The sequence below is a fragment of the Symphalangus syndactylus genome, chromosome 19 (assembly GCF_028878055.3).
Source record: "Symphalangus syndactylus isolate Jambi chromosome 19, NHGRI_mSymSyn1-v2.1_pri, whole genome shotgun sequence".
Taxonomy (NCBI): domain Eukaryota; kingdom Metazoa; phylum Chordata; class Mammalia; order Primates; family Hylobatidae; genus Symphalangus; species Symphalangus syndactylus.
The window spans coordinates 72704061-72726049 of NC_072434.2; the positions used below are offsets into that span (position 1 = coordinate 72704061).

At 55.8% G+C, this 21989-nt stretch overlaps 1 protein-coding gene across 4 annotated transcripts in view; it reads left to right on the plus strand.

Moving 5' to 3' along the window:
* Window positions 1-21989, plus strand: part of OBSCN (obscurin, cytoskeletal calmodulin and titin-interacting RhoGEF) — a 168660-nt gene that overhangs the window by 89126 nt on the left and 57545 nt on the right. For 2 of the 4 annotated variants that reach the window (XM_055233742.2, XM_055233743.2), the window contains exons 51-65: window positions 3365-3628; window positions 3993-4256; window positions 4811-5074; window positions 6054-6320; window positions 6588-6854; window positions 6946-7218; window positions 7804-8076; window positions 8788-8984; window positions 9173-9248; window positions 15520-15792; window positions 16370-16645; window positions 17127-17414; window positions 17525-17806; window positions 18517-18890; window positions 20979-21849. In XM_055233742.2, the coding sequence (XP_055089717.1) occupies window positions 3365-3628; window positions 3993-4256; window positions 4811-5074; window positions 6054-6320; window positions 6588-6854; window positions 6946-7218; window positions 7804-8076; window positions 8788-8984; window positions 9173-9248; window positions 15520-15792; window positions 16370-16645; window positions 17127-17414; window positions 17525-17806; window positions 18517-18890; window positions 20979-21849 (4509 nt within the window). The remainder of the gene's footprint in view (window positions 1-3364; window positions 3629-3992; window positions 4257-4810; window positions 5075-6053; window positions 6321-6587; window positions 6855-6945; window positions 7219-7803; window positions 8077-8787; window positions 8985-9172; window positions 9249-15519; window positions 15793-16369; window positions 16646-17126; window positions 17415-17524; window positions 17807-18516; window positions 18891-20978; window positions 21850-21989) is intronic. The other 2 variants (XM_055233744.2, XM_063613986.1) reach the window with 1 other exon arrangement.

Below are 21989 nucleotides of genomic sequence, written 5' to 3' on the forward strand. Positions count from 1 at the left end.
AGGAGAGCTGTCTGGGGCCCCTGCCATCTTGCAAAGGCCTGTGGATGTCCACCAGCTCTTGGGCCTCAGGCATGGAGGTCAGGAAATGTATGTCCTTTGACAGACAAAGCGATGGCTCAGGCCAGGCCCCTCTTCAGTCTGGTCAGTGTTCTGATTGATCCTTGTGGTCATTCCAAGCTTCTAAAGGAGTATTGTCTTCATCTGCTCAGGCTAACTTAACAAAGCACTGCAGACAGGGTAGCTCAAATAACAGAGATTTATTTTCTCAGAAATATGCGGCTGAAATCTCAAGATCACGGTGTCAGCTCCTCTCTTCTTGTAGACAGCTGTCTTCTCCCCGTGTCTTCACATGGATGTCCCTCTGTGTGCATATGTGTGTCCTAACCTCTTTTTATAAGAGCACCAGTCATACTGGATTTGGAACCACCCTAACAACCTCATTTTACCTTTCAATGATTGTCTTTAAATACAGTGATATTCTGAAGTGTACTGGGGGTTAGGATTTCAACATATGCATTTTTTCTGAGGCACAATTCAGACCATAACACTCCACCATCTGGATTCTCAAAATTCATGGCCTTCTCACGTGCAAAATATGTTTACTTCTTCCTAACAGTCCCAAATCTTAGCCCATTTCAATATCAACTAGTCCAAATCGCCTCTAAATATCATCTGAGTCAACTGTGAGGGAGACAAAGTGTGACTCATACAGAGGCAAAATTTTTCTTCATCTGTGAGGCTGTGAAGTCAGACAAGTTATTTGCTTTGAAGTCACAATGGTGGGACAGGCATAGGATGGACATTCTGAATCAGGGAGAAACTGGAAAGGAGAAATGAGTCATGGGTCCCAAGTAAGGTGTAACCCTAGCAGGACAAATATCATTAGGTTTTAAGGCTTTGGATTAATGCCTAGTCCTCTGGACCCAACAAGGTTGCTACTCTACCCCCTCAGCCCTGAGTGGAGGTGTCTGGCTCTTTGTAACTGAGGAGGAGACAGCCTTACTTCCAGGCCTGTGCCCTCTACCCCCTGGTTATAATGCCATGCCTATCAACCCCGAACGAACTTTTGGGTCATTATTCCTTTTTCTTGCAGAATATCATGTTTATATCCATGTAGCTCTATTGGACCATCCTGTGGATTCTCAGAAGTCTGACAACCTTCCTCCATTTTGTCCCATCTCTGTTCCATTCAGTTCAAGCTAGCAGCATTTCCTCTGGTATAAAGGTCTCAAAAACTTTGTCCCATGTGATCCATGTGGGTCAAAGCCACCAGACGAAAGAGTTCTCCACAGATCTTTCCTTGATAATCTCATTTTTATTGCTGGCTTCTGCTGAGAGGGCTGAATGGATCCATAAACCACACACCTGGATCCATAAACCTGAATGGATCCATAAACCACAAACCATTTGCTAATGGTTGTCCAGTGTTGATATTCTCCCCAGAATAATGCTTTCTCATTTTTTTTTTTTTTTTTTTTTTTTTTTTGCAATATGTATAGCCTGAAAAGTTTTCTGTGTGTTCAAGCTCTGGTTCCTTTTTGCTTAACAAGTCCTTTCTGAATTTATCTCTCTCCTCTCACATTTTCATATTAGAGAGAAACCAGGCTATGGTTTCAATTCTTTGCTTAGAAACTTCCTCAGGTAAATATATTCAATTTTGTTGTTTGCAAGTCCTACCGTCCACAAAACACTAGAATAAAATTTGACCAGGTTTTTGGCCACTTTATAACAATGACTGTCTTTCTCCAGTTTTTAATAATATGTCCCCCATTGTCATCTGAGGCTTGACCAGAATCACTTTTAGCACCCATGTTTTCACCAACAATTGCTGCCTGCAAGCACTGTTTTTCAGCATGCACCTGAAATATCTTTCAGCTACCTCCCATTACCGAGTTCTAAAGCCATGTCCACGTTTATAGGTATTTGTTCCTTTGACAAATAGCTATAGATAAATGGATAAATGGATGAATGGTACCCACTCCTGGTACCAAAGTCTGAATTTGTTTGCTTGGGTTGCCATAAAGAAAGTATCATAGACTGGGTGGTATAAATAACAGAAATATATTTCCTCACCATTCTGGAGGCTAGATGGTTGAGATCCAGGTGTCAGTAGGGTTGGCTCCTTCTGAGGCCTCTCTCCTTGGCTTGTAGACAGCTGTTTTCTCTGTGTCTTCACTGGTCCTTCTTTGTTTGTGTCCTAATCTCCTTTTCTTATAAGGACAGCGTTTATATTGGATTAGATGCCACCCTTGTGATCCCATTTAGCATTAATCACCTCTCTAAAGGCCCTATCTCAAAAACAGTCATATTCTGAAATAGTGGAAGTTAGGACTTCAACATTTGACTTCTGTAGACACACAACCCATAGCAGTCTATGGCTATGTAATCGGGTTAGGCCCTGCTCTGCTAACTTGTGAGCCCCCTGCCTGGAGTCAGGAGGCAAGAGAGAATGGTAGATTGGAGGTTCAGAGGTGTGGTTCAAGGCCACATCTGGTGTCTGTCATGATCTAGGTGATATGAGTCAGGGTAATATGTGGGAATGTGGATTCAGTAGGGTCAGTCCAGGAGCATGTTGGATGGAGGTAGCAGGGCCTTGTGTGGGCTGGGATGTTGTATGGTGAGCCCAGGTGTATCTAGGCATGGGCACTGCTGGATGGAAGCCCTGTCTGGTCAGGCTATCTGTTGTGTGAGGGATGACAATGGGGCAGTGGATGTTGCGACCTGAAGGTGCCTACTGTGTCATCATAGAGAGATGTCCATCACATTATTGCATATGTGGGTTGCAAGTTGGAGGAGCCTGTCTTGCTTCCCCATAATGAAAGTTCACAGGTAGGATAAGATGCCCTCTGAGAAGAGATCCAAGATGGAGCCCATCTCCCACCCAATCTGCACCTCACAGGCAGAATGCAGGAAGTACTGACTGTCAAATGCACTTTGGTCCGCCTCATCCCAAGTCTCTCCAGCCTTCCTGCTTCTGTTTTCTTCCTGGATGTTCAGGTGTGTCCCTCATATCCTCCAGAGGGCTTGATGGCTTCTGTCCATATGACCCTTCCTACCCCTGCCTACCCAATTCCCTCAAGATCTGAAGACCAAGGAGGCCTCAGAAGGGACCACAGCCACACTGCAGTGTGAGCTAAGCAAGGTGGTCCCTGTGGAGTGGAATAAGGGACCTGAGACCGTCAGAGATGGGGACTGTGTTCTCTGTTCCTCCTGGGCCATGTGCTTTCTCACCGTCTGTACATTCATTTGCTCATTCTGCCATGGTCCTGTGGTGGTTTGTGTGCCTCCTTGTGTGTGTCTGTGTCCTGTCCACAGAGTTGTCCAGTTAATCTGATGATCTCAGTGACTGCTTGGTCCTTCCCAGCCCTGCCAGCCAGATTCATAGAAGATGTGAGAAATCACGAAGCCACAGAAGGGGCCACAGCTGTGCTGCAGTGTGAGCTGAGCAAGGCGGCCCCCGTGGAGTGGCGGAAGGGGTCTGAGACCCTCAGAGATGGGGACAGACATAGCCTGAGGCAAGACGGGACGAGGTGTGAGCTGCAGATTCGTGGCCTGGCTGTGGAGGACACTGGAGAGTATTTGTGTGTGTGCGGGCAGGAGAGGACCTCAGCTACACTCACTGTCAGAGGTAAAGATCCTGTGTCGTCACATGGACTTGCGGCTTGGAATCTATGTGTCTCTGTGTTACCACCTTCTACTTCCAAAGGTGGCAGCCCTGTGGGAACCCTGAGGTTGTATGTCCTCTAACTGGGGTCCTCTGGGCATCTCCTGCCTCCGCTTCTCCTCATCAGGAGATGTCCTCCTGTTCATCCCCATCCCTGCGTGTTCTCTGTTCCTCTTGGGCCATGTGCTTTCTCGCCTTCTGTACATTCGTTTGCTTATTCTGCCGTGGTCCTTTGGTGGTTTGTGTGGTTCCTCGTGTGTGTCTGTGTCCTGTCCACAGAGTTGTCCAGATAGTCTGATGATCTCAGTGACTGCTTGGTCCTTCCCAGCCCTGCCGCCCAGATTCATAGACAACATGACAAACCAGGAGGCCAGAGAAGGGGCCACGGCCACACTGCAGTGTGAACTGAGCAAGGCGGCCCCTGTGGAGTGGAGGAAGGGACCTGAAACCCTCCGAGATGGGGACAGACACAGCCTGAGGCAGGATGGGACCTGGTGTGAGCTGCAGATTCGTGGCCTGGCTGTGGCGGATGCTGGGGAGTACTCGTGCGTGTGTGGGCAGGAGAGGACCTCAGCCACACTCACCATCAGGGGTAAAGATCACATGTGGCCAAGCAAAGCCATGTTCTGGTGTGCCAGTATTGATTTCATGCCGTCCGTCTCCACTCATTCCATGTCATCTCCCTGTGTCCATGTCATCCTGTTCCCATAATTCCCCAGAATCCCTTCCAGCCTCCTGGACTGTTGCAGAAACCAGGAGAAAGCAGCATCTCTAGCCAGCTCCCACCTGTGTACCAACATGGGTTCAGTCACATTGCCCCGTTGGGCTCTATGTCTTGTCCTCCATTCCCTCATATTCTGTCTACCAAAGTGCTCCAGATGATCTGATTTCCCTGTGTGTCTGGCCCTCTTCAGCTCTATATGTGCCAGATTCATATAAAGACCGAGGTGTGAGGAGGCCACAGAAGGGGCCATGGTCATGTGCTGTACAGCCTGGACTGAGGGAAGCCACAGTGCACAGCCTGTGCTCAGCACATCCCCATGTGGTTCATGTCCATTTGGGTTCTGTCTTTTCTGTGTCATCCATGTTCTGTCTCTTCTGTGGGCTCAGAGGCATGATTGTGTCCATATCTTCTGACCTCCCCAGCCCTGCCCGCCAAGTTCACAAAGGGTCTGAGGAATGAAGAGGCCACAGAAGGGGCCACGGCTATGCTGCAGTGTGAGCTGAGCAAGGCGGCCCCTGTTGAGTGGAGGAAGGGACCTGAAACCCTCAGAGATGGGGACAGATACAACCTGAGGCAGGATGGGACCAGATGTGAGCTGCAGATTCATGGCCTGTCCGTGGCAGACACTGGGGAGTACTCATGTGTATGTGGGCAGGAGAAGACATCGGCCACTCTCATTGTCAAGGGTAATGACCACACGTGGCCACATGGACTGATGTGGGTGTGTGTCCTTCCTCCGTGTGCAGTTGCAGGCACAGCACACCTCCTTGCGGATGCTCCTTTCCTCTTTCTCCTGCTGTTTCCTCTGTCCCCTCTGCTCATGGGTTCCAACGTTATCCTGTGCCCTGGTGTCTGTACTGAGCTTCAGCCATGTGACCTTATGTACCAGTCATGGTTGTAGGGAAGGAATTCCCACCTTGTTTCCCTCCCACTGCCTCCCATCACCACCTAATCAATCCAACTTTCTGCCATCCTTCATTTGAGACCTGGAGTCTTTTAGCCACAGGGTCTCATGTCCTTCTCAGAGGGAGGCCTCTGGTGCCCAGGAAAGGGAGGCAGGACCTAGAGCCCTGGCCCCTGCAGGCTGGCCTTGGTTCTCAGTGTAGCCTTGTGGGGCAAACAGCCCCCGTGGCACTTGAGGGTCTAAGGGAACCTGGTCCCTGCCCTGGAGTCTGGGCGACACGGCCCTGTCCTGGGGTCTGGAAGACACGGCCCCACTCTGGAGTCTGAGTACACATCCCTGCCCTGGGATTTGGGTGCCCACAGAGGGGAGGTGGAACCTGTAGCCCTGGGCCCTGGCCTCGCCCTGGGATCTGGGGAACTCAGCTCTGCCCTCAGGTCTGGGGTACAGGGCCTCACCCTGGGTTCTGAAGTACACATCCCTGTCCTGGGATCTGGGGTGTGTGGCCCTGTGGGGGCTGGGGTGGGTTCCTGGGTGAGAGGACAGCCTCCTAAGCCCTGGGTAGATCTAGCCCCTCCCTGCTTTCCCACCACGCTGCCTCCTCACCCCTGAATCACAGACTGGTGGTCCCCAGTACCATCTGAGGCAGCACCTCCTGTGGAGCCAGGCCAGGGAGCTGGGAGGAGCCCAGGCCCTCATCTGCTGGCCTGGAGAGCGATGCCTGGTATAGATCTGGAGCTGACCCTGCCTCCTGCCCCCTGCAGCCCCACAGCCAGTGTTCCGGGAGCCACTGCAGAGTCTGCAGGCGGAGGAGGGCTCCACGGCCACCCTGCAGTGTGAGCTGTCTGAGCCCACTGCTACAGTGGTCTGGAGCAAGGGTGGCCTGCAGCTGCAGGCCAATGGGCGCCGGGAGCCACGGCTTCAGGGCTGCACCGCGGAGCTGGTGTTACGGGGCCTACAACGTGAAGACACTGGTGAATACACTTGCAGCTGTGGCTCCCAGGCCACCAGTGCCACCCTCACTGTCACAGGTGGGCTCCCAGGCTAGCGTGGCCCAGGATACGGCGCAGTTCCTGTGCTTTGGGCGGACCCTCGGGGCTGCCTCCCCACCTGGGGCTCCCAATTGAGGAGACAGGGCTCCACAGGGTGGGGTTCCTACCTGCCTTGAGGCCCTGCCTCCTTCCTGGTAGCTGCTCTGATGCAGTTCCCCCTCCCCACTCTGCCCTGTATCACACCTGTTAGTTCCCCCTTATAGCTCCTCAGGGACCTGCCCTCATGCCCTGCTCCCTCCCCTGCAGCCGCGCCTGTGCGGTTCCTCCAAGAGCTGCAGCCCCAGGAGGTGGATGAGGGGGGCACTGCACACTTACGCTGCGAGCTGAGCCGGGCGGGTGTGAGCGTGGAGTGGCGCAAGGGCTCCCTACAGCTCTTCCCTTGTGCCAAGTACCAGATGGTGCAGGATGGTGCAGCTGCGGAGCTGCTGGTACGCGGAGTGGAGCAGGAGGATGCGGGTGACTACACGTGTGACACGGGCTACACACAGAGCATGGCCAGCGTCTCTGTCCGTGGTGAGCTGCTCACCAGCCCCTGCCTCCCACAGCCCCTCACCCTTGGTCAGCGGCAAGGGGCACTAAGCATCCCTTCCTGCATCCCCCCCAGTCCCCAGGCCTAAGTTCAAGACTCAGCTTCAGAGTCTGGAGCAGGAGACAGGTGACATAGCCCGGCTGTGCTGTCAGCTGAGTGATGCAGAGTTGGGGGCCACGGTGCAATGGCTCAAGGAGGGTGTGGAGCTGCATGCGGGCCCCAAGTACGAGATGCGGAGCCAGGGGGCCACGCGGGAGCTTCTGATCCACCAACTGGAGGCCAAGGACACGGGCGAGTATGCCTGCGTAACAGGCGGCCAGAAAACCGCTGCCTCCCTCAGGGTCACAGGTGAGCGGTGGGGCCTCCCAGAGGAGAGGGTGAGCCCTTCCCTGCCATCCCACTCCCTTATGGTTGCCTTCTGGGTGCACCTGAGTCCCCTGCTCTCACGCTGTCTTCCTCCTCACCCCTGCACCTCCTGGTGTACCTGTCAGGGCTCTCTGAGAAAACCTGGGCAGCAAGGAAACAGGCTGCAGCCCCTCAAGCCCACCCCTGAGGCCGGTGTGTGAGTGCCCTGCTGAGCCCCAACCTGTTTCTCCTGCAAGCCTTGCCTCCCTGCTGTGCTAGCCAGGGTGGAGCTGGCTGCAGTGTGGGAGTGGACAGGCAGTCGAGTGTCCCACAACCCCTTCCCATTCCTGAGACACAACTGCCCTCTTGGCCCACACCTCCAGCCCAGGTTCTTTCCCCAAAGAGCTCAGTGTCATGGCGGGATCTGTGCTTGTGAGCACATCAGGGGACAAAAGCCGTGTGGGACAGATGGGCCATGGCAGAAGAGTGAGAGTGCCCAGGAAGGCTTCCTGGAGGAGGGGGTGTGGGAGCTTGGCCTGGGCTCTTTTACTTGGCTGGTAAAGGGAACCGTCTCGCCCCACCCCTCAGAGCCTGAGGTGACCATTGTACGGGGGCTGGTTGATGCGGAGGTGCCGGCCGATGAGGATGTTGAGTTCAGCTGCGAGGTGTCCAGGGCTGGAGCCACAGGCGTGCAGTGGTGCTTACAGGGCCTGCCACTGCAAAGCAATGAGGTGACAGAGGTGGCTGTGCGGGATGGCCGCATCCACACACTGCGGCTGAAGGGTGTGACGCCCGAGGATGCTGGCACTGTCTCCTTCCATTTGGGAAACCATGCTTCCTCTGCCCAGCTCACCATCAGAGGTAGCCACAGGCGGGCCCCACCAGTGACTGCATGGGGTGAGAATGTCCGGGCCCTGCTGGGTATGGAGACAGACGGCAAAGCTTCCTGCCTTTAGAGGCTGGGGGCCTAGCAGGGAGGTGGACCTATGAGCTGGCATTTCAGGGTGGCCCTAGGATGTCAGGGGAGAGTGGGCTGAGTCAGGCTGGTGGGGCAGGTTGTCGTGGGCTTCCAGTAGGCTGACACAGTGTTGGATTTTGGGTCTTGGCCCTTGCAGGGGGGCCACTGCAAACCATAGCCCACTCCCAGCCCTCAGTCATCTGCACCATCTCCTCTAGTTCTCACACTAGTCCCATTTACCCACCCGTCATCCATCCTTTCATTCATCTGTTTATCCATTCACCCATCCATCCACCCGTTCACTATTCATCCATCCATCATCCATCCATTATTCATCGATCCATCTACAGTCCATCTATTTATCCATTGATCAGCCATCCATCCACCCATTATGCATCCATTCATTCTTCCATTGATCCATTCACCTATCCACTGTCCATTAGAGCAGACTCTGCCTGCAACTGGAATGGGGAGCTGAGAACAGGCCCCCATGTGTGTGCCTTTGTGCACTGGGGGAGGATACCCAGGGATGGACTCCCAGGATGATGAGACTGTGTTGATTGAGGGGGCACCTCAGATGCTGAGGCTGACACCCATGCCTCCCCTGTGTCCAGCTCCCGAGGTGACCATCCTGGAGCCCCTGCAGGACGTGCAGCTCAGTGAGGGCCAGGATGCCAGCTTCCAGTGCCGGCTATCCAGAGCTTCAGGCCAGGAAGCCCGCTGGGCTTTAGGAGGGGTGCCCCTGCAGGCCAATGAGATGAATGACATCGCTGTGGAGCAGGGCACACTCCACCTGCTCACCCTGCACAAGGTGAGGCCTCTGGGACCTAAGTGTACCAGGACGGGGATGCTTCCAACTCCATTCGGGAAGGTCTGCCACCCGGAGGTTGTGTTGGGGAGGTGATGAGCTCCTGTCATTGAGGTCTGGCAAGCTGGCTGGGCTCCTCCTGGTCGGGAAGGGGGCTCCCAGGGCAAAGCATGTCTCTCCCTGCTTCCTAGGTGACCCTCGAGGATGCTGGAACTGTCAGTTTCCACGTGGGCACGTGTAGCTCTGAGGCCCAGCTGAAAGTCACAGGTGGGCAGCCCCTTTCCACACCAGTCACTCTGCCCGCAGATGCCCAATTTCCTGGGCACCAGCACATCCTACCCATTGGCAGCTGTCTGCGGGCGGGGGGCAGAAACCCAAGACTTCCAACAGTGATCTTGTCTCGGGGCTGGCAATTTTCCAACCCCTGGCCACTGAAGCCATGGACCAGAGAGGTCACTGGGGGGTAGGCTGGTGGAGATAGTCTTGAGAAATTCCAAGGTGTGCGTGGGGTCCCTGTCCAGGATTAATGCCACCTGTGGGAGGGAGATGGGGGGCCCAGCTGCCATAGGCTTGGGCCCTAAGGTGGAGGCAGGACCTTCCTGACTTCCACCCTCCAAATGCCTACTCCTATGATACGGATGCACGCACATGCCAGCACATCCATGTTTACACACATCTGCATGCCTGACAGGCTTAAAGGTGCAGATGCAAAAACATGCCTATGACAAGTGTATGGATTTGGGCAAGCATGCAAACAAGATGTTAGGAACCTTCAGCTTGGGTCATACCTTGCCCCCAGAGCTGGTCATCCCTGAGTACTTGTTCTTGAGTGCTCTTCCCCTACTGTCCTACCTTTAGGTCTCAAACGGGTCCCATCTGTGTACTCATCATCCATCTATTCATTCATCCATTTATCCATTTATCTATCCACCTTCCACCCATCTGCTATCCACCATCCATCCATCCATCCATCCATCCATCCATCCATCTCTCCATTCATCTATCATCCATCCTTCTATCGTCTGTCCATCAATGCATTCATAATCCATCCATTCATCCATTTATCATCCATACAGCTACCGTCCATCCATTCACCATCCACCATCCATCCATTCACCATCCACCCATCCACCATCCATCCATTTAGTATTCATCTATCCATCTCGCTGTTCATCCATATATCCATCCATCTGCCCATTCACACATTCACCATCCATACATCATTTATACAACATCCATTCATCTATTCGTTATCCATTCACACACCCATCATCCATTCACCCAACCACTGATCCACCCGCTATCCATCCATTTACTATCCATCTATCCATCCACTGTCCATTCACCCATCCTTCCATTCATCTACCATCCACCCATCCATCCATCTACCATCCATCTACCCTTCCCCCATCCACTTATGTATTCATCACTCACTCATCCACTATTCACCTATCTTTTCATTCATCCACCATCTATCCACCATCCGTCATACATTCACAATCCACCTGCTATCCATTCATTCACCATAGAATATACCCTCTAAGCTCCTACCCTTAACCAAGTCCTGAACCTCATGATGGGCCAGATGCAGTCTGCCTTCAGGGGATCCCCAATCTGTTGGAGGAGTTGGACATGGAGATAGTGTGTCCTTCATCCTAGGTGCCACCTCCCACTCCCAAGTCTTTAAAAGGAGACAGATGCAGTCAGTTCTGTTGCCTGTGGGTTCGGGAAAGGTTCCAGATGCCAGTGCCCTCAAGTTGAGTGATGAAGACGGGAAGTTTCCCAGGTGTCCTGAGCAGGGGCAGGATAGCAGGGGCCTGGTGTGTTCATCAGAGTGGGCAACTGTATGGAGCAGCATGGAGCTGGGCTGTGCTTTGGCCCCTCTCTAGGTGAGGTATTCTCAGCCTGGGTGAGCTGGCTCATGTACAGACACCTGGCTGTGACCTTTTGGTGAGGGCCCTGGCACAGGTGTGTAAATGGGTGCCCATCCCAGGCCCAGGTAGGTGGTGTGGTGGAAGAGCTTGGAAACTTGCTGGAGACAAGAATGAAGAGTTGGTGGGGCAAGATGAGGAGGTGGTCAGGTGTGCACGTGGGGAAGACAGTCAAGGGAGGACCGGGAGCTGGCACTGGGGTGTCAATGGTGCACATGAGGAAGAGCATGGAGAGGCTTCCAGTGGAGGGCCTGCTTGGGTGGGCACAGGGGCTGATTTGCCTGGTGTTGTCCTGATGGGTGGCTGGTATCTCTGTAAGTTCTCCCCACTCACGCTTCCTCACCCCATGGGATGGAAGTGTCTGGGCGTTGCCAACTGCAATTTCTCTCTCTTTGTGAGGAGGCTCACAGGATGGTCTTGGGAAGTTTCTCAGGGGCAAGCAAGGATGGAGGCCGGCATCTCCGTTGCCTGATCCCAGGCAGCAGGTGGTGGAATAAGCCTTTGGTTCTGTCTTCCTCCCTTGCCTGTGGAGTGTGGGGTTCAACTCTGTGGGCAGCAGTAGCCTGGGCACGTTCTCCTATCTGCCGTGACCACCCTGAGTTTCCATCTGAGAGGTGGGTGGGAGGGAGGAGGAGAGTGTGGAAGGCACAGGGCAGGCACTGGGCAGCTCCTTGAGTTTGGGCCCTGCTGTGTGACCAGGCAGGGAGCAGTTGCCACTCAACATAAGGGCTCTGGAATTCTGGGCTGAAGGGACCTTGGAGGACATCTGGACAAAATGCCCTCTTGGGATGGGAGAAGCGTCTGCTTCCACACCCCCAGGGACAGGGAACTCACTTTCTGAGGTGAACTGCCATCCGCTCACAGTAGCAGGCCCTGTGGCTTCTCCTTCCCAACCCACATTGGGTCAGATAAGGCACCAAACGCCAGAAAGAACTCCAGCCATGGGGCTTGGAGCTTGTCCATTCTGCCTGCTGAGAAGGACATGTGTGCCTGTCATCAGTCTCCTGTGGGTGAAACCAGGCATGTTCTGAAGGGGTGTGTGGGGGTGCGGGTCTATGAGTTGGAGCTGAGCCACTCTCCACAGGCTCACTGTGGGTGGCCTCTGTGTCCCCCTCTGTGATCAGGGTGGGTTTCTATTCCCTAACCCTAGGTCACCCTCCTGGTCTGGGTGATGCCTGCTCTGGCAGACACGAGGGTGGCCCCCATACCAGTTACTACTAGCCCCAAGGCTATTCTAGCAAGTCCCACTTTTGGTGGGGGTGAGGGGACAGGGTCTTCTGTTGCCCAGGCTGGAATGCAGTGATGTGAACATAGCTCAGTGTAGCCTCAACCCCCTGGGCTCAAGCAATCCTCCCACCGCAGCTTTGCGAGTAGCTGGGATTATAGGCACATGCCTCCACAGGGTCTCACTATGTTGCCCAGGCTGGTCTTGAACTCCTGGGCTCAAACAGTCCTCCCACCTTGATCTCCCAAAGTGCTGGGATTACAGACATGAGCCACCATGCCTGGCCAAGTCCCACTTCTAACACCAATTCTAGAGAACAACACACTCACTGTTTTTCTTCTATTATACTCTCACAGCACAGAACACTCTGTGACCAGATGTGTGGGGGCCATACACCAAGCGATTCTCTAGCAGACAGCAACTGGCTGTCCACACTTCAATTCAATTCTGATACTCTCTACTTGGAGTTAGAGTCAGATTTCATAGATTAAGGGCTCAGTCCCACAAGACTGCCCCACTTCAGATGCCAGTGGGAAGTCCCAAGCCACCCACACTTCTGACTGAACAACTATGAAATGGGGTTCCCACTACCCTTCCTTGAGTTTGATTAACTTGCTAAGGCAGCTCCCAGAATTCATAGAAACACTTGTATTGAGCAGCTATTATAAAGGATACAGCTCAGGAATAGCCATGTGGAAAAGATTTAAAGGGCAAAGGATGGGGGTGGGGGTGGGCATAGAGCTTCCATGTTCTCTCTGGGCATGCCATGCTCCCAGTATCTCCATATCTTCACCAACCTGGGAACTCATCAAATCTCATTTAAGAGCTTTTATAGAGCATAATCTCTGTTCCCCTCTCCCCTTTCTAGAGGTGGGAGGGTGGGAAAATTCCAACCCTCTGAACACTTGGCCTTTCTAGGGGCCCATTCTGATGTTGTCCAGGACCCCTACCTGAGCGACCTCATTAGCATAAACTCAGATGTAGTCAAAGGAGTACATTATGAACACTCAGGAATTTCTGAGGGCTTTAGGAGCAGAGACACAATCTATTCTTGGGCCATACCTTCACACCAGTGAACCCTAAAGTGGCCCAGTCCTGTGGACTCCAGGGTGTCCCAGCCTCGCCCTCCTTCTTACCCTCTTGTGCAGAGGCAGCGCCGTGCCTGGTACGTGGCTTGCAGAATGTGGATGTCTTCGCGGGGGAGGTGGCCACGTTCTCCTGTGAGGTGTCTCGCGCGGGTGGGCCGGAGGCCCGCTGGTGGCTGGATGGGACCCTGCTACAGGATGGCCCCCAGAGCGCCATCGCTGTGCGAGACGGGATCTTTCACTCCCTCATGCTCTCAGGCCTGGGGGTGGCCGACTCCGGCACTGTCACCTTCCATGCAGGGCCCCTGGTCTCCACGGCCAAGTTGTTGATCAAAGGTATTGGCCGATGGGAACCCCTGCCATGCTGGCACTTTTGTATGCTTCCTGCGGGCTCCTGGGATCAGGGATTGGCCCCCAGGGCCACAGAGTGGGCACCACTCTATGCATGCTGTCTGCCTGCAGTAGCACAGGTGGGCATGGAGGGTGGATGAGAAGTCTGGGCTTAGGGAGTGGTGTAGCTGGACACCAACCTGTGCCCTGCTGGCTATCACCTTGTTGGCCGCACGTGCCCAGCCATGAAACCCAGTCCCTTGTGGAGGCAAGAGCAGCCCCTGCCAAGCCTACCCCTGCTGTCACCTGCTTCCTCTGCTGTGGGCTCAGGCTGGGTTTGTGCCCTTCTGGGAAAGAGCTGGCCATATGGGAGCCCCCTCCCAGTGACCCACATGGTGCCTTTGCCCCCTGTGCGCCCTCAAAGAAAATGTGGAAGGTTCACCTGGGTCCTGGGGCAAACAGCCGTTTGTGGAGTAGGATTTGGACAGTGGAGATGGGATGGGGACCCCAAGAGAGATGGCAGAGTCCTTGCAGAAGGGGCGAGCTGGGCTGGGGCTCTGGCTCCTGAGCCAGGGACAGAGGGCATGGGGTAGGGGGACTTTGGAGGGTGTATGTCCCTGTTGGGGCCATGTGCCCAGGGCCAGAGGGAGGTAGGGGCAAAGGGGACCAGGAGGGGCCCCCCTAGAAAGAGACCAAGCCTGACATTGCTATCCCCCATGGGTGGGGGTGAGGTGTGTCTGCAGTGGATAGCCCTGGGCTGTCGTGGTGGGCCCCCTTCCCTGGGCCATGTGCCAGGCGGTCACTGCTCTGCCATTGCCTGCCACAGCTCTGTGCTTGCTGCCGCTGAAGCCTCTAACGCTGACAGCAGAGGGTGGGATGGCTGCAGTGGCTCAGCTCCGGGGGCTGACGTATGTCCGGCATGTTGGCCGACAGATCCTGTGGTGGAGGTGGTCAGTGCCATGCAGGACTTGGCTGTGGAGGAGGGTGGCTCGGCCGAGCTCCTCTGCCAGTACTCACGGCCCGTGCAGGCCACGTGGAAGATGGACGAGCGGGAGGTGCGCACGGATGGGCACCGTGTCATCATAGAGCAGGACTGGAACGTGGCCAGGCTGACCTTCAGGCCGGCCTTGCCCTGTGACAGTGGCATCTATTCTTGCGAGGCTGCGGGCACCCGTGTAGTGGCCCTGCTGCAAGTGCAAGGTGAGGCCGCCTGGTGGGCAGCCCCAGGCCCGGGGCAGCTTTGGCACAGCTTGGGCTGTGCAGTGATAGTGGAATGGCAGGCAGTGTCTGGTGGCGCTGGGACACAGGTGGCTCGGACAGGTGGGAACAGGCCCCATAGGTGGTAAGCTTGCTGCACCGGGAGCTGAGCTGTGGGTAGGCACGGCATGCACAGCTGCTGAACTTGTGGCTTCCATGAAGAATGTGTGGCCAAATTCGAAACTCCTACATGTGAACCCACAAGAGAATTAGAAAGGGAGGGGAGAGCGGAGGGCACTGGATTAGGGAGGAGGTCTCTGGTTGTTGTGAGTCTAAGCATGGCATCCCAGGGGCCATGCAGCAGGTCTGGTAGCTCTGTTTGGGGGTGCAGAGAAAGGGGGATGTTTCCAGACCCTGAAGCTGCAGCAGGGCCATGGCGGGTAAAGCATGGCTCTGAGCCTCATGGCCGTGTTTGAGCCTGGTTGTGCGGTTGGCGAGTTTCTAGTCTTGTGAACACCTGTGAGGTTTCTCACCTGTGAGGTCAGGAGCCCAGTGCTAAAGTGGGCAGGGCGTGGTGGTGGTGATGGGGGAGTGCTGGGTGACCACAGAGGCAGGCACGGGTGGCTCCACCCTGGACGCTGAGTGCCCGCCTCCACATAGCTTCTGGGGAGGGGGCATTTTGTTTGGCTTTTTGTAGTTTTCAGGGCACTCCCAAGGGACGTGGGGACCCTGGAAGCGCGGGCATGGTCTGATCATCCCTCTCCCCGCAGCCAAGAACACGGTGGTGCGGGGGCTGGAGAACGTGGAGGCGCTGGAGGGCGGCGAGGCGCTGTTCGAGTGCCAGCTGTCCCAGCCCGAGGTGGCCGCCCACACCTGGCTGCTGGACGACGAACCCGTGCACACCTCCGAGAACGCCGAGGTGGTCTTCTTCGAGAACGGCCTGCGCCACCTGCTGCTGCTCAAAAACTTGCGGCCGCAAGACAGCTGCCGGGTGACCTTCCTGGCTGGGGATATGGTGACGTCCGCGTTCCTCACGGTCCGAGGTGACTGCGCTGTGCCGGTGCGGGGCGGGGCCAGATCCTTCCCACTGGAGACTGCGGTGGGCGGGCGGCAGAGGGGGCGGGGCTGGGGGCTGGGGGCTGCGGCTGCAGAGGGGACGTCAGTCTCCAAGACCCTCCGGCAGGAGGCTGGGCCGCCGGAGCTGCAGAGGGGCTGAGGCCCTGGGAGCGGCACAAGGGGCAGGGTTCGCCAGGGGCCGGCCCCTCCCACCTGAGGCCGGGAGCCACCCGCTCCGCAGTGGGTAGAAGCCCAGGAGGGGTGGAACGGTGTGGGGCGCCATGCGCTGAGACCAGAGGCTCTCCGGAGCTAGGAGGGGGACGTGTTGGTCTCTGGGACCCCCAAGAGGCTGGGCTGAAGGCAAGCAGGACCGGGGGCCAGATGAGAGGTGTCTCCCGTGGGAGGCTGGGCTGTCTTCGGGAGAGGGGCTTGCTGGGGCCGCAGGTGGGGAGCTTCGGTCTCCCAGACCCCTCCCACCCACGCAGGTGGGACGAAGCGAGGGTATGAAGCCCAGGCCCTGCTCCGGCCTTTGCCCTCACAACCCTTCCTTGGGCACACCCGCAGGCTGGCGCCTGGAGATCCTGGAGCCGCTGAAAAACGCGGCGGTCCGGGCCGGCGCGCAGGCCCGCTTCACCTGCACGCTCAGCGAGGCGGTGCCCGTGGGAGAGGCGTGCTGGTACATCAATGGCGCGGCGGTGCAGCCTGATGACAGCGACTGGACTGTCACCGCCGACGGCAGTCACCACGCCCTACTGCTGCGCAGCGCCCAGCCCCACCACGCCGGGGAGGTCACCTTCGCTTGCCGCGACGCTGTGGCCTCTGCGCGGCTCACCGTGCTGGGTGGGTGGTGGGCGAGGTCCCTTTTCCCTCCCCTGCAGCTTGGGTCTGGGGCGCGCCCTGCCTCCAGAGCTGGCGAGTGCGTGGGTGACCATCCTGGGCTGGGTTCTGCAGCGTCTGCCCACTCCAGAGCCTGGGGTTGACTGCCTGCGGATATGGGCCTGACTATGGGAGTCTGGGAGGCTGCTCTTGGCCAGGCATAACCATGCATGAGCCTACCACCCTGTGGATTCCTAAGGCCAAGGTCCCTTCGTCCTGCCCTATCTCCCCTCAGCTCCCCCGACTCCTAATGCAGATCTGAGCCCAGCTCTGGGGAGACAGGAGGTACAGAGATGCCAGGGGCTCTCCACGCTGGGTGGGCTCTGGGCACATATAGTCTCCATGTGACATGCACCTGCAGCCAGTATCAGAGCCCAGTGGCTTCCAGAGGGACTGTTGGTGCCTACAGGGAGCCACCCCCCTGACCGGTCCCCCTTTTCCCCAGGCCTCCCTGACCCCCCAGAGGATGCTGAAGTGGTGGCTCGCAGCAGCCACACTGTGACACTGTCTTGGGCAGCTCCCATGAGTGATGGAGGCGGTGGTCTCTGTGGCTACCGCGTGGAGGTGAAGGAGGGGGCCACAGGCCAGTGGCGGCTGTGCCACGAGCTGGTGCCTGGACCCGAGTGTGTGGTGGATGGCCTGACCCCCGGGGAGACCTATCGCTTCCGTGTGGCAGCTGTGGGCCCTGTGGGTGCTGGGGAACCGGTTCACCTGCCCCAGACAGTGCGGCTTGGTGAGTTGCTTCACTGGGGCCTGGGGAGGGATCCCCGGGGGTGGGGCCTGCACCCTGGGTGCATCTTTGCTGATGGGGCCTGTTCTCTGTCTGTGGGCGCTGTTCCCCAGCAGAGCCACCGAAGCCTGTGCCTCCCCAGTCCTCAGCCCCTGAGAGCCGGCAGGTGGCAGCTGGTGAGGATGTCTGTCTGGAGCTTGAGGTGGCGGCTGAGGCTGGCGAGGTCATCTGGCACAAGGGAACGGAGTGCATCCAGCCCAGTGGGCGGTTTGAGGTGGTCTCCCAGGGTCGGCGACAGATGCTGGTGATCAGGGACTTCACGGCAGAAGACCAGGGCGAGTACCACTGTGGCCTGGCCCAGGGCTCCACCTGCCCCACGGCTGCCACCTTCCAGGGTGCGTTGTCCCTGTCCTTCCAGGTTCCAGGGTGGGGAGCTCTGGTGTGGGGGTGCAGCTTGGCCTTCCTCTCACAGGCTCTCTCAGGGAAGGGCTGAGGGCCCTTTTGAGGACCCCATCACATGGGAGAGACTGAGGCTCCATAGGGAGATGCAGCAAACCCCATGTTACAGAGCCTTGATGGCCTGGGCCAGCCTGCCTGTCCCTGAGCAGGTCCTGGGTGGTGCAGCCCTTGGTTCTTCTATTTTGGTCCCTTTAAGCTTCTGGGCCCCTGCACACAGACATCCCCTGTACTCTGAACCCCCTGAAACCCCCAGTGCTCCGAGCCCTCCCACACTCTGAGGCCTGTCCCCTGAACTCTGAGCCTTATCTTCCCTGCATGGCAGCCAGCACCCCCATGAATCTAGGCATTCTATCCCAGAAGCAGGGCCAGAAGGGCTCAAATCAGCCCAATTTGCTTTTGCAGAGTCCTTTCCTGTTCCGGTCATCACATACCCTGTGCAGGGAGGTAGACTGAGGCCCCACTCAAAGTGGGGGAGCCGAGGCTCAGGGGCTCTGAGACTTGCAAAGATTGTGCCATCTGAAGTAGCTAGTGCCAGGTGGGGAGAGAGGCCTAGCAAGGCCACAGCCCAGCTACATACTGATAAGCAGCTGAGGTCTGGGGTGATGGCTCTGAACTAGCCCACTGACTGGTCTTTTGCCTTCCTCAGTGGCACTGAGCCCAGCCTCTGTGGATGAGGCCCCTCCTCAGCCCAGCCTGCCCCCCGAGGCAGCCCAGGAGGGTGACCTGCACCTACTGTGGGAGGCCCTGGCTCAGAAACGTCGCATGAGCCGTGAGCCCACACTGGACTCCATTAGCGAGCTGCCTGAGGAGGACGGCCGCTCGCAGCGCCTGCCACAGGAGGCAGAGGAGGTGGCACCTGATCTCTCCGAAGGCTACTCCACGGCCGATGAGCTGGCACGCACTGGAGATGCTGACCTCTCACACACCAGCTCTGATGATGAGTCCCGGGCAGGCACCCCTTCCCTGGTCAGCTACCTCAAGAAGGCTGGGAGACCAGGCACCTCACCACTGGCCAGCAAGGTGAGCCCCCCAACTTGGCCTGCAAGGAGAGGTCTGAGACCTTCACCATCTATCCATCCATCCATCCCTCCATCCACTATTCATCCATTTGCCATTCATCCACCCATCTATGCATCTACTCATCTATCCATCTTTTCTTCCATTCATCCACTCATCTGCCATTCATCCATCTATCCATGCATCCATTTGTCCATCTTTCCTTCCTTCCTTCCATGTATCCATCCATGCATCTTTCTGTCCATCCATTCATCTATACACCATTCATCTATCCATCCATCCATGCCTCCATCCACCATTCATCCACCCATCCATGCATCCATCCATCCACCATTCATCCATCCATCCATGCATGCATCTTTCTAGCCATCGTTCATCCATCCATCCACCATTCATCTGTCCATCCATCCATGCATCCGTCCACCATTCATCCACCCATCCGTGCATCCATCTACCTGCCATTCATCCATCCATCCATGCATGCATCCATCCACCATTCATCCGTTCATTCATGCACCCATCCATCTAAACCACTCATCCACCCATCTATGCATCCGTCCATCCATCCTTCCATCCATCCACCCATCCACCATTCATCCATCTATGCATCCATCCATCCATGCATCCACCCATACTTTAATTCATCCAACTGCCATTCATCTATTCAGGCATCTGTTTTTCCATCCTTCCATCCTTCTACCTAATCAATCCATTTATACATCTGTCTTTCCTTACTTTCATCTGTTTATGCATCATCCATCTACCATCCATCCATCCATCCTTCCATCCATCCATACATGATCCATCCATCAATGCATGCATTTATTCTCTTCTGTCTGTCCGCCATCCATCCTTCAATCCATGCATCTGTCTATTCTTCCTTCTATCCATCTATCCATCCATGTATCCATTCTTCTTTTCATTAATTCATCCATTCATGCATTTATTCTTTCTTCATTTCATCCACCCATTTATTTATGTGTCCATCTTTGTTTCCTTTCATCTATTCATCTGCCATCTATTCATCCATATGTTCATCTTTCTTTCCTTTCTTCCATCTATCCATCCATGCACACATTCCTCCTTCCATCTAGTCATCCATCCACCCATCTGCCATCTACATACTCATCCATCTATCATCTATTCACCATTCTGCCCTCTGCCCATTCATCATCTGTCCATAATCCTTCAGTCTGTCCATCCATGCTTGTATCCATTCATTATCCATCTACCATCCTTCCATTTGTCCGTCCATGTATGCTTCCATCCTTCCTTCTTTTTATCTATTCACCCATCCTCCTATGTGACATGCATCCATCTACCCACTATCCATTCATGTATCTACTCACCATCCTGTTATTCATCCGTCTATCTACCATCCACCCACCATCCTTCCATTCCATTCCATTCATCCATCCATCTACTATCCATCTGCCACTCCTGCACCTGTGCACCTGTTCATTCATTTATCTGTCAGCCTGTTTACCCACCTATACAACCACACAACTCATACAACTCCATCCATCTGCTGTTTATCATCCATCCACCTACTCACTCACCCATCCATCCACATTCGTCCATGATCTATTCCTGTACTTGTTCACCTGTTTGTCTGTTTATCTGTCAGCCTGTTTCCATACCACCATCTGTCTAACCATTCACTCATCCACCAGCCACCCACCCACTCACTCATCCATCCATCCATCCATACACCTGTTCTCCCATTCAACCATCCATTCATCAATGTATCTCTCCATCCACCCTGCATCCATCCATTCATATACACATCTGACCGTTAAAACTTTTGCCTGAAGAGTTGGAACTGGTCTCTTTATGGTGTTCTTCACAACCCTGTTCATCCTGGTCTGTGTGACTGTGTAAAGCAATTTCCAGGAAGTGGGCTTGCTTTTTGGAAGGTGCTGTCAGACATCTAGGTCAATTGAAGCTAGTGTGGGTCCAATTGGTAGGAGGAAAAAGGGCATAGTGGAGCAAGACCTGGAGCTGCCCCTGCCATGCATTCCACACCTGTCATGCCCTGTTCCTGGCCTCAGATTCCCTATCTCACCATGACATCAGGCTCTGTGCCCACAGGTTGGGGCCCCAGCAACCCCCTCTGTGAAGCCACAGCAGCAACAGGAGCCACTGGCTGCTGTGCACCCACCACTGGGAGATCTGAGCACCAAAGACCTGGGTGATCCCTCAATGGACAAGGCAGCTGTGAAGATCCAGGCCGCCTTTAAGGGCTACAAGGTCCGGAAGGAGATGAAGCAACAGGAAGGGCCCATGTTCTCACACACGTTTGGGGACACCGAGGCACAGGTGGGGGACGCCCTGCGACTGGAGTGTGTCGTGGCCAGCAAGGCAGATGTGCGAGCCCGCTGGCTGAAGGATGGTGTGGAGCTGACCGACGGGCGGCACCATCACATCGACCAGCTTGGGGATGGCACCTGCTCTCTGCTGATCACTGGCCTGGGCCATGCTGATGCTGGCCGCTACACCTGTCAGGTGAGCAACAAGTTTGGCCAGGTGGACCACAGTGCCTGCGTGGTGGTCAGTGGGACAGAGAGTGAGGCCGAGAGCTCCTCTGGGGGTGAGCTGGATGATGCCTTTCACCGAGCTGCCCGGCGGCTGCACCGGCTCTTCCGCACCAAAAGCCCGGCTGAAGTTTCAGACGAGGAGCTCTTCCTGAGTGCAGACGAGGGCCCTGCAGAGCCAGAGGAGCCCGCGGACTGGCAGACATACCGTGAAGATGAGCATTTCATCTGCATCCGTTTTGAGGCGCTCACTGAGGCCCGCCAGGCGGTAACTCGCTTCCAGGAGATGTTTGCCACACTGGGCATCGGGGTGGAGATCAAGCTGGTGGAACAGGGGCCTCGGAGGGTAGAGATGCGCATCAGCAAAGAGACCCCCACCTCTATGGTGCCTCCAGAGCCATTGCCCAGCCTACTGACTTCTGACACCGGTGAGTCTGCACACAGCCTCGGTCTGGGGTCACGAGCCAGGGTGCAGAGGCAGGGAGAGATGGGAGAAGGATCCAGGCTAGTCATGGCTAGAGTCTGCTGCAAGCTCAAGGGGTTACCTGTGCCCACCATTGGGCTCTTT